At 43.1% G+C, this 14,472-nt stretch overlaps 1 protein-coding gene across 22 annotated transcripts in view; it reads right to left on the bottom strand.

Moving 5' to 3' along the window:
• Nucleotides 1-1,520: 1,520 nt before the first annotated feature.
• The window catches only part of TFDP2 (transcription factor Dp-2), a 176,063-nt gene continuing 163,111 nt past the window's right edge, over nt 1,521-14,472 (bottom strand). For all 22 annotated transcript variants that reach the window (XM_032264649.1, XM_032264685.1, XM_032264640.1 and 19 more), the window contains 3 exons: nt 10,418-10,584; nt 2,928-3,033; nt 1,521-2,711 (listed from right to left, as the gene is read on the bottom strand). In XM_032264649.1, the coding sequence (XP_032120540.1) occupies nt 2,528-2,711; nt 2,928-3,033; nt 10,418-10,584 (457 nt within the window). In that variant the 3' untranslated portion in view covers nt 1,521-2,527. The remainder of the gene's footprint in view (nt 2,712-2,927; nt 3,034-10,417; nt 10,585-14,472) is intronic.

The raw sequence follows: 14,472 nt of genomic DNA, 5'->3' as shown, positions 1-14,472 counted from the left end.
AAGTTTTGTATTTTTGTAGAGACAGGGTTTCACCATTTGGTCTTGAACTCCTGAGCCCAAACAATGAGCCTGCCTTGGCCGCTCAAAGTGCTGGTATTACAGGCCAGAGCCGCCATACCTAGCCCACGATTTCCTAACATTGCTTCATTTTGATTCTGTGTGACGTTGTGGCTCAGTGCTGAGCTTTAGACCAAGATAAATGTTTAGGGGGAGAGAGAAGAACAAGTGAATTGGCATTTCTAAGCAGCCAAACCTAGTTTCTAAAGGCAAGGTTTTATTCCAGCAACGTGTACTGGTGACCACGATGCCACTCTGTGAACCGGCCTCAACAGTAACTCGAACACAACGCTGAGGAACGGAGGCCATCTCCCACCAACACCACGCACCTATGGACTGCGGAGGCCAATGACGGGGCACCAATAAGGTAAGAGTCTTTGGTGGCTTTTTTTAAGCCCGTATTTTACCGTTTTAAAGCATGAGAGCAGCAGAGGTGGAGAGCAGAGAAGAAAACAGGTTTCCCAAGAACTCTGGCAAGAATTTTGCTATCTAGTGAAGGAATGGTTACCATTAGTGTACCTGTCTTAAATCCTGAAATTCATCTTGGGACCTGCAGTTCAATATTTTGAAAACTACAAAGGTAGCTGTGGCTGCTGGCCTCTCCAGGTCCCTGCTGGGTCCCAGAAATGAGAAAGAGTGGAGTTAGTAAAAGAGGAGGCAGCCCCTTAAAGGATAGTTTGGTTTGGAAGGAAATCCTGATCTGTGCTGCTGAAATGTCAGAAATGTCCCCTGCAGGCCCCTGGGGACCTGCTGTCGCCTCCTCGGTGTTCCTGACTGGTCTGAGAGGTGTACTCCAGAACCCACAGTAAGACCGAGTTCTAGAAACTGCCTCTGTCTGAGTTTGTACTATGGTTTATTTCTGACAGAATGAGACTTTTCTATCAAAGGAGCTTCAGCTAAAGTCGTATGTTTTTCTTTTTCAGTTTTTAAGGCCTTAGTAAACATGTTTAGCTAGGCAAAGTGTCCTCCTCCTCACTATGCTTAGAGTCACCATGGTGGCAGGGCTGTAAAGTCACCACAGGAAGGAGCCTGTACTTCCCCCATGGGATATAGAAAAGATACAATTTGGGCCATGCTTGGTGCATCTAGCATCATCTTGGGACAAAGCCATATGATTCAGGTCAAAGTTTTGGAGTTAACTCTCCCATTATTATTTGCTCCTTTCCAAGGCCTTAATGTGAAATTCTGTCAGGGTCTGGCCACGGTGGCAGATGTCCCTACACTTTGATTCAGAGGAGCAGCAGCTGTGAATATACCACTGCAGTATTTCTAATGACATCTTTAGTCATAAAACAACATACTGCACTACCATATATCCAGGCAGAGGAGTGGCCAGTGTTCTCCAGTGTTTCAGTGAAACACTAAATACGGATTAGTTTGAAATGCAGTTTACCCAGGAGTCAGCTCAATAAGGTCATTCTGATTAATGAAAATGTGAAAAAAAGGTGACATGTACAAGGAAACAGTGCTGTTCATATTCTTGAAATAGACTTTTCTTTGAGACAAAAGTAATGACATTTGGTTCATTTTCACAAATTGCACACTGGGAGAGATCACACAATTACTGCAGGGAACTGTAGGTAAGCAATTTGGTCATAGGAATTTGTCTTGTTTTAAATAAAAAAGCTGTATGAAATGCATAGCTTTGATTAACCTAAAGATACAGTTTCCCTCTCTGTAAAACTCCAGATTTAGGATGCTGGCAAAAGGCAGTGCGGGCAAAGTATTTAATGTACATGGAAATGCTATTCTATTTTGGCTTCCAGAAGTAGCCCTAGTAAATTCTATGTACCAATGCATTGGCTAATAATGATAATTAATTTCAGTTTTACTATAAATTATCTAAATGTCGCTTAAGTACTTAAGAAGTAGCGCTCGCTCCTTTCTAGAAGCTGTCTAAGGCAGCTGATGCGTAAAGCACCTCAACTAGACCTCCAACTAATTCAGCAGTTCAATCTGTGCCCCTCGGCCACAGGACTGCCCTCTGGATCCCTCAATACACAGCTCCCCCTACTGGGGACTTTTCATGTTCCTTTCCACCTTGTCAAAGGCAGTCCAGGCAGGGAAGGGAAACATCAAGAACTCAATCATCAAGGACTGCTCCATGTAACAATCTCAATTCTAAGAATAATTACATGGGTGTGAGGAACACAAAAATTCTACCTCACAGAAGATAAATGAGCTACACTCACACTGCCAACTCTTCAGGGATTCTCCCCACTATCTCCTCAGAAAACATGCTTTGTTTGTGATACCATTTACTGCTGTTGGTCAGACTTTCATTTACACTGTTAACTTTCATCTCAATCATCTCAGCCTTCGTGTGATTTGCTTATTGTGTTTCTCTAGTTTTCACTGAACACAGTGCAAACAAAGGCAAAGACTGAAGCAATCATTTCAAAAACAAGAGCTCACACTACAAACACACATGAGCATCACATATTGAAACGACGTAGGCTTTCTCTTGTCTTTATTCTGGGGAGGAGGAATCCTCCTCGTCATCTTCCTCGTCTTCATCATTGAATGAACAGGGGGTCTCGCCTCGGGACTCGGAGCAGTGAGAGGCTGCACTGCTGGACTGGTGACTGTTTGGGGCCAGGAACTGCCCAGTTGCTAAGGCCACTTCTGCATCCAAGCATAACCCTTGGTTTACACTAGCAAACAATTAAAAACACACAGGCTTATTAATGTGGTAGAAACAGTTTTGTAAAACATAGGAATAAAAAGACAGGAAGGAGGTGCCATTGGTGAGATCTGCCACGAACCTGCTCAACAGGACCTGCGCTGGCAGCAACATGAGCCCGGCTCACCCCGACACAGTCAGTCAGGGCTCTGGGGTTTGCCTTTCTAACCCTGAAAACAATACATACCTTGACTGGGGTAAGGTGGCACCAGTGGTCAGGTCTAAATTTGAACCTGATTGGGTAGAATTCAGAAGTAGTCCCTGATTTAACCAAGAAGGTCCTGTGGAGATATCTAAAGGAAAAAAATGAGAACAAAAAATTTAAGTCCTGCAAGTTCTGTGGCTGCTGCTGTTAGTCTGAAGCAAGCAGAGAAAAGCAAGGGCAAGGCTTATTCTTCATTAGACAGTTCTCTCGCTCTGAGAAGAACCCAGGTTTCCTCATCTTCTTGGAAGAAAAAAAAAGTTCTAGAACATAAAATAAAGAAAAAAATACAGGTAGGAAGCTTATGGAGAGAAGGAATTAAAATGAAAACACTCCACAGACACTTTACTATTTTTTTTCTTAGGTAAGCCCTCCAGAGCCCAGCCCTCAGGGCACAGCCCAGTGTACTATCCTCAATGCCTGGTGCCCTCACCACTAAACACCTGGACTTCGGGGTTAAGAGCCAAAGCCAGGAGTGGGGACAGAGAAAGTCAAATCAGAAACATCTGAGGTAAGCCGGGCACAGTGGCTCACGCATGTAATCTCAGCACTTTGGGAGGCTGAGGTGGGTGGATTATGAGGACGGGAGATCGAGACCATCCTGGCTAACATGATGAAACACCATCTGTACTAAAAATACAAACAAAAAAAAATTAGGTGTGGTGGCAGGTGCCTGTAGTCCCAGCTACATGGGAGGCTGAGGCAGGGGAATCGCTTGAACTCAGGAGGCAGAGGTTGCAGTGAGCCAAGATTACACCACTGCACTCCAGCTTGGTTGACAGGGCAAGACTCTGTCTCAAAACACAAGAAGAAATACCTGAGGTAAGAAGGCCACCCTGCTTCAGGGCAGACAGATCTGTTTTGGCCAGAACCCACACTACACTGTCTTTTCGGGTGCCTGCTGGTAAACTCAGTGCTGCTACTTATGAAAAACACCTCTTCTTTTTTCCTGACAAGATTCTTCCTGGTGTCCTTTGTTTCCTAATTCAAACTAGCTATCATTTTAAGAGTCTCATGCTCTACCGACTGAGCTAGCCGGGCACTGGCTGACTAGCTCTTATTTTAAAAAGGTCACATCCAGTCATGTTTTTAATGATGGGGCGACAGACCTTACTGTTTTAGTCTACAGAAATTTTGGGCTGGGCGCGGTGGCTCACGCCTGTAATCCCAACACTTTGGGAGGGCAAGGTGGGCGGTTCACCTAAGGTCGGGAGTTGGAGACCAGTCTGACTAACATGGAGAAACCCCATCTCTACTGAAAGTACAAAATTAGCCAGGTGTGCCTGTAATCCTAGCTATTCGGGAGGCTGAGGCAGGAGATTTGCTTGAACCTGGGAGTCGGAGGTTGCAGAAAGCCAAGATTGTGCCATTGCACTCCAGCCTGGGCAACAAGAGCGAAACTCCATCTCAAAAATAACAAAATATTTTGGATATCTCCTTGCCATCATCTTTTCTACACATATAACACCACATTTCTCCTATGACAACACAACACGATCAATTCTTATTGTAATTTTACTGGTTTAATACTTTTATCATCCCATCTACAGTGTTAGCTCAAAGAACGCAATAACTGGAACATATAAGATCTAACTGTACAGTGGCTCATGCCTATAGTACCAGCACTTTGGGAGGCCGAGACCAGCTTACAAACATAGCAAAACCCCATCTGTATTAAAAATACAAAAATTAGCCAGGCATGGTGACAGATGTCTGTAACTCCAGCTATTAGAGAGGCTGAAGGAAAAGAACTGCTTGAACCCAGGAGGCGGAGGTTGCAGTGAGCCGAAATTGTGCCACTGCACTCCAGCCTGGGTGACAGAGCAAGACTGCCTTAAAAAAATACAACTACATATTACAAAATGAATGAGTATAATCTCTGTCAGCTGCCACTTTATGAAATAAGAAGTATATACATTAAAAATAATTCCTAAAAAGATATTCTATAAGCCCAAGCACATACTCAGAAAATGTAATCTGCCAAAATGAGCTATGATTTAATTTAATACAAACCTTTTTGCGATCACTCTACAAAAACTGAAACTATATGATTTAGATTGGAAACTCTAGTATCCAACTAAGAGGCCATTCCCATGTAGGAAAAAGTAAACTAAATGACTATGCTAATTTTAGAATTGTCTTATGAACCTTTTTCTTTGAGGCAGCTGTGGAAAAAAACAGACTTCAAGTCTAAGAAGAATAGCAGACTCTAAATACATTAAATAACAACAAGTCTGTACAAGAAAATTAAATTAAAGCCAGAGTCCCGTGCTGAATATTAATTAGTATATAGAACTATGGAAACCTTCTGTCAGAACATAGCTATTTACTTGTTTGTGAGCATAACACATTACATTCTCTTTTTATAATGGATTGGAAAAGCCTACATTTCTTTCCCATTATCACAGGATCCACACAATGATTCTCACACTCTCACCCAGAGCCGTTCTGCCTCTTTACACACGAGAGGCACATGTTTCTTCCTTTGAACTAACCAGAAAGTCTGTATCCCAGTCTGCAAAATGAGGTCACAAAGAGATCAAAACCACAGAGCCTGCCTAATCACTCTGAGCCTTTTCACTGGGAATAAGCTAAAATACAGTTCTGGTGATTTATTGAGTAAGCCCTTTGTTCAGATTCTGCTGGCCTTCCAATGACACAGCAGGACCCAGGCTGGAGAGCGTGGGGAGAGGAGGGCTGGGTGGGGAAACGAACAGGTGGGACAAGGACAGGCGGGGGCGGGGGCTTGCAGGGATGGATGATGCCAACCGAAAAACTAAAAGAGAAACCAAATCTCAGCCAACAAACTCTTCTATTGTGAGCAAAGGGCCAAACCATAGAATAAAACAAAATTAAAACTACCTTTTTGCTGACATTGGATTTAATATATCTTAGAACTAGTATTAAAATGCCTTTAAAAAGTGATGGAAATTCTAGATGGTTATACTTATAAATGAAAGAAACAAAAGCAAGCAAAGGGAAAAACATTGTTTATATACTCAATTTTCATTTTCTCTTAGAGTCTCGCTCTGTTGCCCAGGTTGGAATGCAGCGATATGCTCTCCGCCTCCCAGGTTCAAGTGATTTTCCTGCCTCAGCCTCTTAAGTAGCTAGAATTATAGGCAAGTGTCACCATGCCTGGCTAATTTTTGTATTTTTAGTAGAGACAGGATTTTGCCATGTTGGCTAGGCTGGTCTCAAACTCCTGACCTCAAGTGATTCGTCTGCCTCGGCCTCCAAAAGTGCTGGGATTACAGGCGTGAGCCACCACACCCCACCTATACAGTCTAATTGTATCTGCAGAATATGCAATATTTTCAGGAATTAGGAAAATCAGGAAGATTTCTAAATTAGTGAAAAAAATCTTAATTATAGGACATGTAAAACATAGTGCTTTGATTTTCAAGTATACTCAGCATACTTTTACAACTCATAATAAAAAGAAGTAATTCAGCCAGGCACAGTGGCTCACACCTATAACAGCACTTTGGGAGGCTGAGCCAGATGGATCACCTGAGGTCAGGAGTTCGAGACCAGCCTGGCCAACATAGTGAAATCACATCTCTACAAAAATACAAAAAATTAGCTGGGTGTAGTGGCTCATGCCTGTAATCCCAGCTACTTGGGAGGCTGAAGCAGGAGAATCGCTAGAACCAGGAGGTGAAAGTTGCAGTGAGCCGAGATAGTGCCATTGCACTCTAGCCTGGGCAACAAGAGCGAAACCCTGTCTCAAAACAAAACAAAACAAAACAGAACAGAACAACCCCCCACCACCACCACCAGCAAAAAAAAAAAACAAAAACAAAAAACATACAAGTAACTCTACTTAAAAATGGGTAAAGGAAGGCCGGGCGCGGTGACTCAAGCCTGTAATCCCAGCACGGTGGGAGGCCGAGGCAGGTGGATCACGAGGTCAAGAGATCGAGACCATCCTGGTCAATATGGTGAAACTCCGTCTCTACTATTAAAATACAAAAAATTAGCTGGGCATGGTGGCGTGTGCCTGTAATCCCAGCAACTCAGGAGGCTGGGGCAGGAAAATTGCCTGAACCCGGGAGGCGGAGGTTGCGGTGAGCCGAGATCGTGCCATTGCACTCCAGCCTGGGTAACAAGAGCGAAACTCCGTCTCAAAAAAAAAAAAATTGGTAAAGGAGGACAGGCATGGTGGCTCACGCCTGTAATCCCAGCACTTTAGGAGGCTGAGGCAGGCAGATCACAAGGTTAGAAGTTCAAGATCAGCCTAGCCAACATAGTGAAACCCTGTCTCTTCTAAATCTACTAAAAATACAAAAAATAGCCAGGCGTGGTGGCGGGTGCCTGCAATCCCAGCTACTCAGGAGGCTGAGGAAGGGAGAATTGCTTGAACCCGGGAAGCGGAGGATGCAGTGAGCCGAGATTTGCGCCACTGCACTCCCGCCTGGGTGGCAAGAGCAGGACTCCATCTTAAAAAAAAAAAAAAAAAAAGGCAAAGGATGTGAATAGACATATTTCTGAGGAAGATACACAAATGGCTGATAAGCACACGAAAATATGCTCAACATCGGAAGTTATTAGGAAAATGCAAATCAGTTACAGTGAGGGCCAAGGCAGGTGGAAACCTTGAGCTCAGAAGTTTGAGACCAGCCTGGACAACACAGCAAAACCCCATCTCTACCAAACATACAAAAAAAAACCACAAAAACCTGTCTTTACTAAAAATACAAAATTAGCCAGGCATGGTGGTGCATGCCTATAATCTCAGCTACTTGGGAGGCTGAGTCAGGAGAATCACTTGAACCTGGGAGACAGAGGTTGCAATGAGCCAAGATCATGCCACTGCACTTCAGCCCGGGCAACAAGAGTGAAATCCATCTCAATCAAAACAAAACAAAACAAAACAAAAATTAGCTGGGCGTGGTGCTGGGTGACTGTAATCCCAGCAATTTAGGAGGCTGAGGCAGGAGACTTGCTTGAACCTGGGAGGTGGAGGTTGCAGTAAGCCAAGATTGTGCCATTGCACTCCAGCCTGGGCGACAGAGTGAGACTCCATCTCTAAATAAATAAAGAAGGATGTGGAGAAATTGGAAGCTTCATCCATTGGTGGTTAGCCTGTAAATGGTACAGGAGCTTTGGAAAACAGCTTGATATTTCCTTAAAATGTTAAGCACAGAGTCACCGTATGATCCAGCAATTTCACTCTTAGGTGTATGTTTTAGAGCTAAAAGCATGTTCACACATAAACTTTTGTAAGAATGTTAACAGCAGCATCATTTGAAATAGCCAGAAAGTGGAAACAGTCCAAATGTCTACCAACTGACGAATGGATAAACAAAATGCAGTCCACCTGTACAATGGAACACCATTTGGCAATAAAGAGGACTAAAGTACTGATGATGCTACGAACCCTGAAACATTACACTAACTGAAAGAAGCCACACACAAATGCCCACGTCGTAGGATAACATTTATAAAAAACCTCTGTCTAGAATAGGCAAATCCATAGTGACAGTAGATTAGTGGTTGCCAGGGGCTGAGGAAGAATGGGAAAATAGGAGACTGTTAATAGGTTTGGGGTTGCTTTTTTTTTCTTCTCACTATCTCCAGTAATGGCTATAAGCAATGGGGTTTCTTTTTGAGTTTTTAAATTAAAATTTTCTGGAATTAGTGGTGACGATTAGCAACTTTGTGAACATACCAAAATACCACTGAACTGCATTTTTAAATGGTGTATTTTATGGCACGTGAATTCAATCTCAAAAGCTACAGTGGTGTCATTTCAGACCCACCTGATTGGGAAAATACAACACTTCTACTCTGCTGGGGAAAGTGTAATTTGGTAAAATCAAATTGAAAATTTTTGGTATCATCTAGCAAAGCTGAAAATGCATCCAACTCTGACCTAACAAGTTCAACCCGTACATTTGCATGTGGTCACTAGGACAGTATAGGAATGTTCAAAGCAGCACTGTAATTTAACATCAAGGAATTGGAAACAAACTAAAGTTTTACTTTTAGTAAAATGAACAGATAAACTGTGATGTATTGATATAATGGAATTTTACAGAAGTAAAAATGTATGATTACATCTACATTAAATCACATGGATGACTCTAAAGAACATAATATTGAGTGAAAAAAAAATCAATCACCAAAGAATACATTACTATGATTTTGTTTATACAGAGGCCAGAAATAGGCAAAACAAAATAATACATTATTTCTAGTTTACCATTTTAGTTGTATCTCTAAAGAAAACAACTGAGGCCGGGCATGGTGGCTCATGCCTGTAATCCCAGCACTTTGGGAGGCTGAGTCGGGCAGATCATGAGGTCAGGAGTTTGAGACCAGCCTGGCCAACATGGCAAAACCCCATCTCTACTAAAAATACAAAAATTAGCCGGCATAGTGGTGGCTGCCTGTAATCCCAGCTACTCGGGAGGCTGAGGCAGGAGAATCGCTTGAACCCGAAAAGAGCAGGTTGCAGTGAGCCGAGATCATGCCAGTGTACTCCAGCCTGGGTGACCAAGTGAGACTCTGTCTCAAAGAAAAGAGGAGCCACGTACACAAATGTGAATCCAGGTTTATCCTATTCTGCCCTTTTTTCCCCTGACACTTAAACTTTTAGTACACTCTTCCTCTTTGAATTCAATTAATCAAATGATATTTTTAATCTTATGTGTGGACAGATAATAGATATATTAAATTTTCCATTAGAGGAAGGTAGGATGTACCTACTTTCTTTTTATTTTTGAGATGAGGTTTCACTCTTGTTGCCCAGGCTGGAGTGCAATGGCGCAATCTTGGCTCATTGTGACCTCCACCTCTGGGGTTGAAGGGATGCTCCTGCCTCAGCCACCCGAGTAGCTGGGATTATAGGCGCATACCACCACACCTGGCTAATTAAAAAAAATTTTTTTTTAGTAGAGACAGGGTTTCACATGTTGGCTAGGCTGGTCTCGAACTCTTGACCTCAGGTGATCCACCTGTCTTGGCCTCCCAAAGTGCTGGGATTACAGGTGTGAGCCACTGCACCCAACCAGGATCTACCTACATTCTTTTGTAAATTACCCAAAGTTTCCCTTGAAATATCCACAGGGCACTAAAAGATTATTTTTTAAAACTCCCTCATCAAGCTTTTTTTTTTTTTTTCCCCCTCATCAAGCTTTTACTTACTTACTCTAACTAGGCTCTGAGCTAGATACTGGGAATTACAGATACAAGATCTCTCTGAAGAGCCAAATTTAGTGCTGAGTGAGCCAATTTAGATGTAACAATATATAATGTGTGGTGTATAGATGTAAGTTACTAATGTTATGAAACAATCTATTTAATCTAATTTTTGAAAAAATGGTCCTAAATTAAAGTGTTAAAAGTTTCATTTTGTCCATACAAGCACAGATGTTCTAAAAATCTGCAATTTTCTATGAGAAAGGTTTTAACAAGTTTGTATTCAACATTTAATCAGGGACAACACATGAAAGCATCAGTTAACATACCTGTGATATAACCTTCTAAAGCCTTTGGCACCAGGGATTTCGCAAGTTTCAGATCCTCCAGAGAGCATTTGCCTGACTCCAGGCCAAATGACATTCCCATCCGCTTTAGTACTTCTATGTCATCGTGGATCTCAAAGGTGTTGTCAAAATTGAAAAGATACTCAAACCTGCGTTAGGAAACAAAGTGAAGGGTTTCTGGTGGTGCTAAGGTCTGAATAGTTTCGTATTCTGTACTTGAAGTAACAGAATACGGGCCTAAATCCAGCCATGGTGCTAGCAATTGTTACCATTTAGAGCCATGAGTCATTCTGCTCTGTCAGGGGAATGACATCTCAAATAAAACATTTTCCCAATTAAAACAACATTCCTCTGACAAGACGACAGAAATTCACTAACTTTAGCCCCAATGCTGTTGCAAACAGACAGAAATTTTGTTCTAAATCTAGTACTTTTCAAAGTTGCCTAGAGCTCTGCCACAAAAGAAAAGCCTTTCTACTTTAATATTACAATAACCCTAGTCCAAGTCAGCCTGTTAGCTTTGAGGAAAAAAATATTTTGAATGCTTACCTCATTTTCATGAGTCAAATGTTAGCTACGACCTACTTTAGATAAGTAACAGACTTTCAACAAATGAAAACAACCCCAAATCCTGTCCTGAGAGGCTAAGCAGTAACATGTTTTAAGAGTGTCAAAGTGTCACATGTAATACACAGCACATTTCCAAATATGCTTGAAAAGTACCCAAACTAGATGCCTAGCTCCCCAGCAGCCCAGCATAACATTTCAATCAAGAAGCAAAAGAAGGAAGACACAGTTCTTCCGACTCCTAGGCTAGTGCTGGAGCACCTTCATCATTGGCCTCAGCCCTACAGGGACAGGGTTCAGGGACAGCAGTAGGTTTCACCTGGTCATGAAATTTTATTAAAATCATGTGAGGGTAAAACTTTTTATCCTAAGATAATTTGAAAAACAGATTATCTTAGGAGCAAAAATTATAATTTGAAGCAAAATGCCAATTTAAGTAATCTAAACTTTTTAGAAAAAATAAAATCTGAAGTAGGTAGCTACCCCAGGGATGATTTCAGGCATCTGTTAAAAGCAGATCGTTTTGTAAATGTAATCATTGTGGAAAGCCTCCCAGCTAATTACGGGAAAAGATTGCATCACCAAAGTAACTGAAAGACAGGGTTTTTGGACTTACCTTGGATAATAAGCTTGTACAGGCTACTCAGAACCTCCTTCCCTCCACTCAAAGGAGGGCCAGGAAAGGGCATGAGTCAGGGACCACCCAAGAGATGGAAACCTCACCAGATTCCAGCCTAGGGGAACAGTGTCCATAATTCCCCTGGGCCAATGATTCTCAGATTTTCCTGTCATTCTTTTTAGACTTAAAAGACTAACCTAAGAAAATAATTGTATAATTCTCCATACAAAACAAGACACTAGCTAGAGAGAGTAACTAGAATGCTAAGTTTTGTGTTTTTTATCTGAAAAAATGCTAACCATTTTCTAGAAGTCTCAGTTTTCTTTTTTCCTTTTTTTTTTTTTTTTTGAGACAGAGTCTTGCTCTATTGCCTAGGCTGGAGTGCAGTGGCACGATTTCGGCTCACTGCAACCTCCCCCTCCCAGGTTCAAGAGAGTCTCCTGCCTCAGCCTCCTGAGTAGCTGGGATTACAGGAACGCACCACCATACCCAGAGCTAATTTGGTCAGGCTGGTCTCGAACTCCTGACCAACTTGTGATCTGCCCACCTCAAGCTCCCAAACTGCTGGGATTACAGGCATAAGCCACTGCGCCCAGCCTGAATTCTCAGTTTTCTGAGACTATGTTAATGTTCCTCTTTGACATTTTTTTTTTTTTTGAGACGGAGTTTCGCTCTTGTTATCCAGGCTGGAGTGCAATGGTGCAATCTTGGCTCACTGCAACCTCCGCCTCCTGGGTTCAGGCGATTCTCCTGCCTCAGCCTCCTGAGTAGCTGGGATTACAGGCACGCACCACCATGCCCAGCTAATTTTTTGTATTTTTAGTAGAGACGGGGTTTCACCATGTTGACCAGGATGGTCTCGATCTCTTGACCTCATGATCCACCCGCCTCGGCCAACATATGTTTTATAAAGAATTTGCAAGTGTGTGGAAAATAATTCATATATCTACCACTTACCACTGTCCTGGGTTCTATATTAATTTATCCATATCTTTTGGAAACTGGCAAGGTAAATACTATAATTCTTATTTTCATGGAGAAAGGAACATGATCTCAGAGAGGTTAAGAAACTTACAAGATTAAAAAACTGAATCAGCAGCCAGACGAGGTGGCTCAGGCCTATAATCCCAGCCCTTTGGGAGGCTGAGGTGGGCGGATCACAAGGTCAAGACATCAAGACCATCCTGGCCAACATGGGGAAACTCTGTCTCTACTAAAAATAGAGAAATTAGCTGGGTATGGTGGTGCGTGCCTATAGTCCCAGCTACTCGGGAGGCTGAGGCAGAAGAATTGCTTGAACCCAAGAGGTGGAGGTTGCAGTAAGCCCAGATCACACCGCTGCACTCCGGCCTGCTGACAGAATGAGACTCTACCTCAAACAGAAAAAAAAAAAAGGATCAGTTTTAGATGGCCAAGGAGGTGTGCACACCTGCAGTCCCCGATACTAGGAAGGCTGAGGCAGGGGGACCGCTTGAGTCCAAGAGTTTGAGGCTGCAGTGAACTATGATCGTGCCAGGAAAGAGCCACTGCACTCTAGCCTGGGCAACAGTAAGAACAGCGAGAATCCACTATTAAAAAAAAATTGGATCTGTTTTACTTCATAACCATCATGGTCTCCATTTCTTTTTGTGTCTATAGTCTTAATTATCAAATAGTTTTGAAATTCCTGCTGTTTTTCTTTTCTTTTCTTTTTTGGCATAGAGTCTCGCTCTGTCAGTCAGGCTGGAGTGCAGTGGTGCAATCTTGGCTCACTGCAACCTCTGTCTCCAGGGTTCAAGCAGTTCTCCTGCCTCAGCCTCCCTAGTAGCTAAGGCTACAGGTGTGCACCACCACGCCCAGCTATTTTTCTTCTTATTATTTTTTGAGACAGATTTTCGCTCTTGGTGCCCAGGCTGGAGTGCAATGGTGTGATCTTGGCTCACCACAACCTCTGCCTCCTGGGTTCAAGCGATTCTCCTGCCTCAGCCTCCAGAGTAGCTGGGATTACAGGCATGTGCCACCACGCCTGGCTAATTTTTTTTTTTTTTTGTGACAGAGTTTCACTCTAGTTACTCAGGCTGGAGTGCAATGGCGCAATCTTGGCTCACCGCAACCTCCGCCTCCTGGCTTCAGGCAATTCTCCTGCCTCAGCCTCCTGAGTAGCTGGGATTACAGGCACGCGCCACCATGCCCAGCTGATTTTTTGTAGTTTTTTAGTAGAGACGGGGTTTCACCATGTTGACCAGGATGGTCTCGATCTCTTGACCTCGTGATCCACCCGCCTCGGCCTCCCAAAGTGCTGAGATTACAGACGTGAGCCACCGCGCCCGGCCTAATTTTGTATTTTTATAGAGACAGGATTTCTCCATGTTGGTCAGGCTGGTCTTGAATTCCTGACTTCAGGTGATCTGCTCACCTCAGCTTCCCAAAGTGCTGGGATTAATGGTGTATGCCACTGTGCTGGCTCTAATTTTTCTATTTTTAGCAGAGACGGGGTTTCACTATGTTGGCCAGTCTGGTCTCGAAATCCTGACCTCAAGTGATCTACCTGCCTGGGCCTCCCAGAGTGCTAGGATTACAGGCGTGAGCCACCGCGCCCAGCAGACTGTTTTTCTTCTTTCATGTGTGTGGCTTCTTACTGAAGTAGCCTGGAATCTCAGGACACAACAGAGACAGGCAGGGGGCGCAAGAGCGCCAGTAAGAAGAGTGAGAAAAACAAGTTGCAGTGAACACCAAGAGCAATTCCACAGCTCTGGGGGAATCGGAATTCCGGTCTCCCTGGGACAGTTCTGGGTTACACCTGTGGTACTGATGCAATTATTAGAGTCTTCTTTTGCATTAACATCCCAATTTGAACAATAAATTATAGACT

This window comes from Sapajus apella, unplaced genomic scaffold (genome assembly GCF_009761245.1).
Source record: "Sapajus apella isolate SASKATOON/1434 unplaced genomic scaffold, GSC_monkey_1.0 scaffold4, whole genome shotgun sequence".
Taxonomy (NCBI): domain Eukaryota; kingdom Metazoa; phylum Chordata; class Mammalia; order Primates; family Cebidae; genus Sapajus; species Sapajus apella.
The sequence above is the reverse complement of the archived record's forward strand: the minus strand, read 5'-3'. Positions and strand labels throughout refer to the sequence as shown.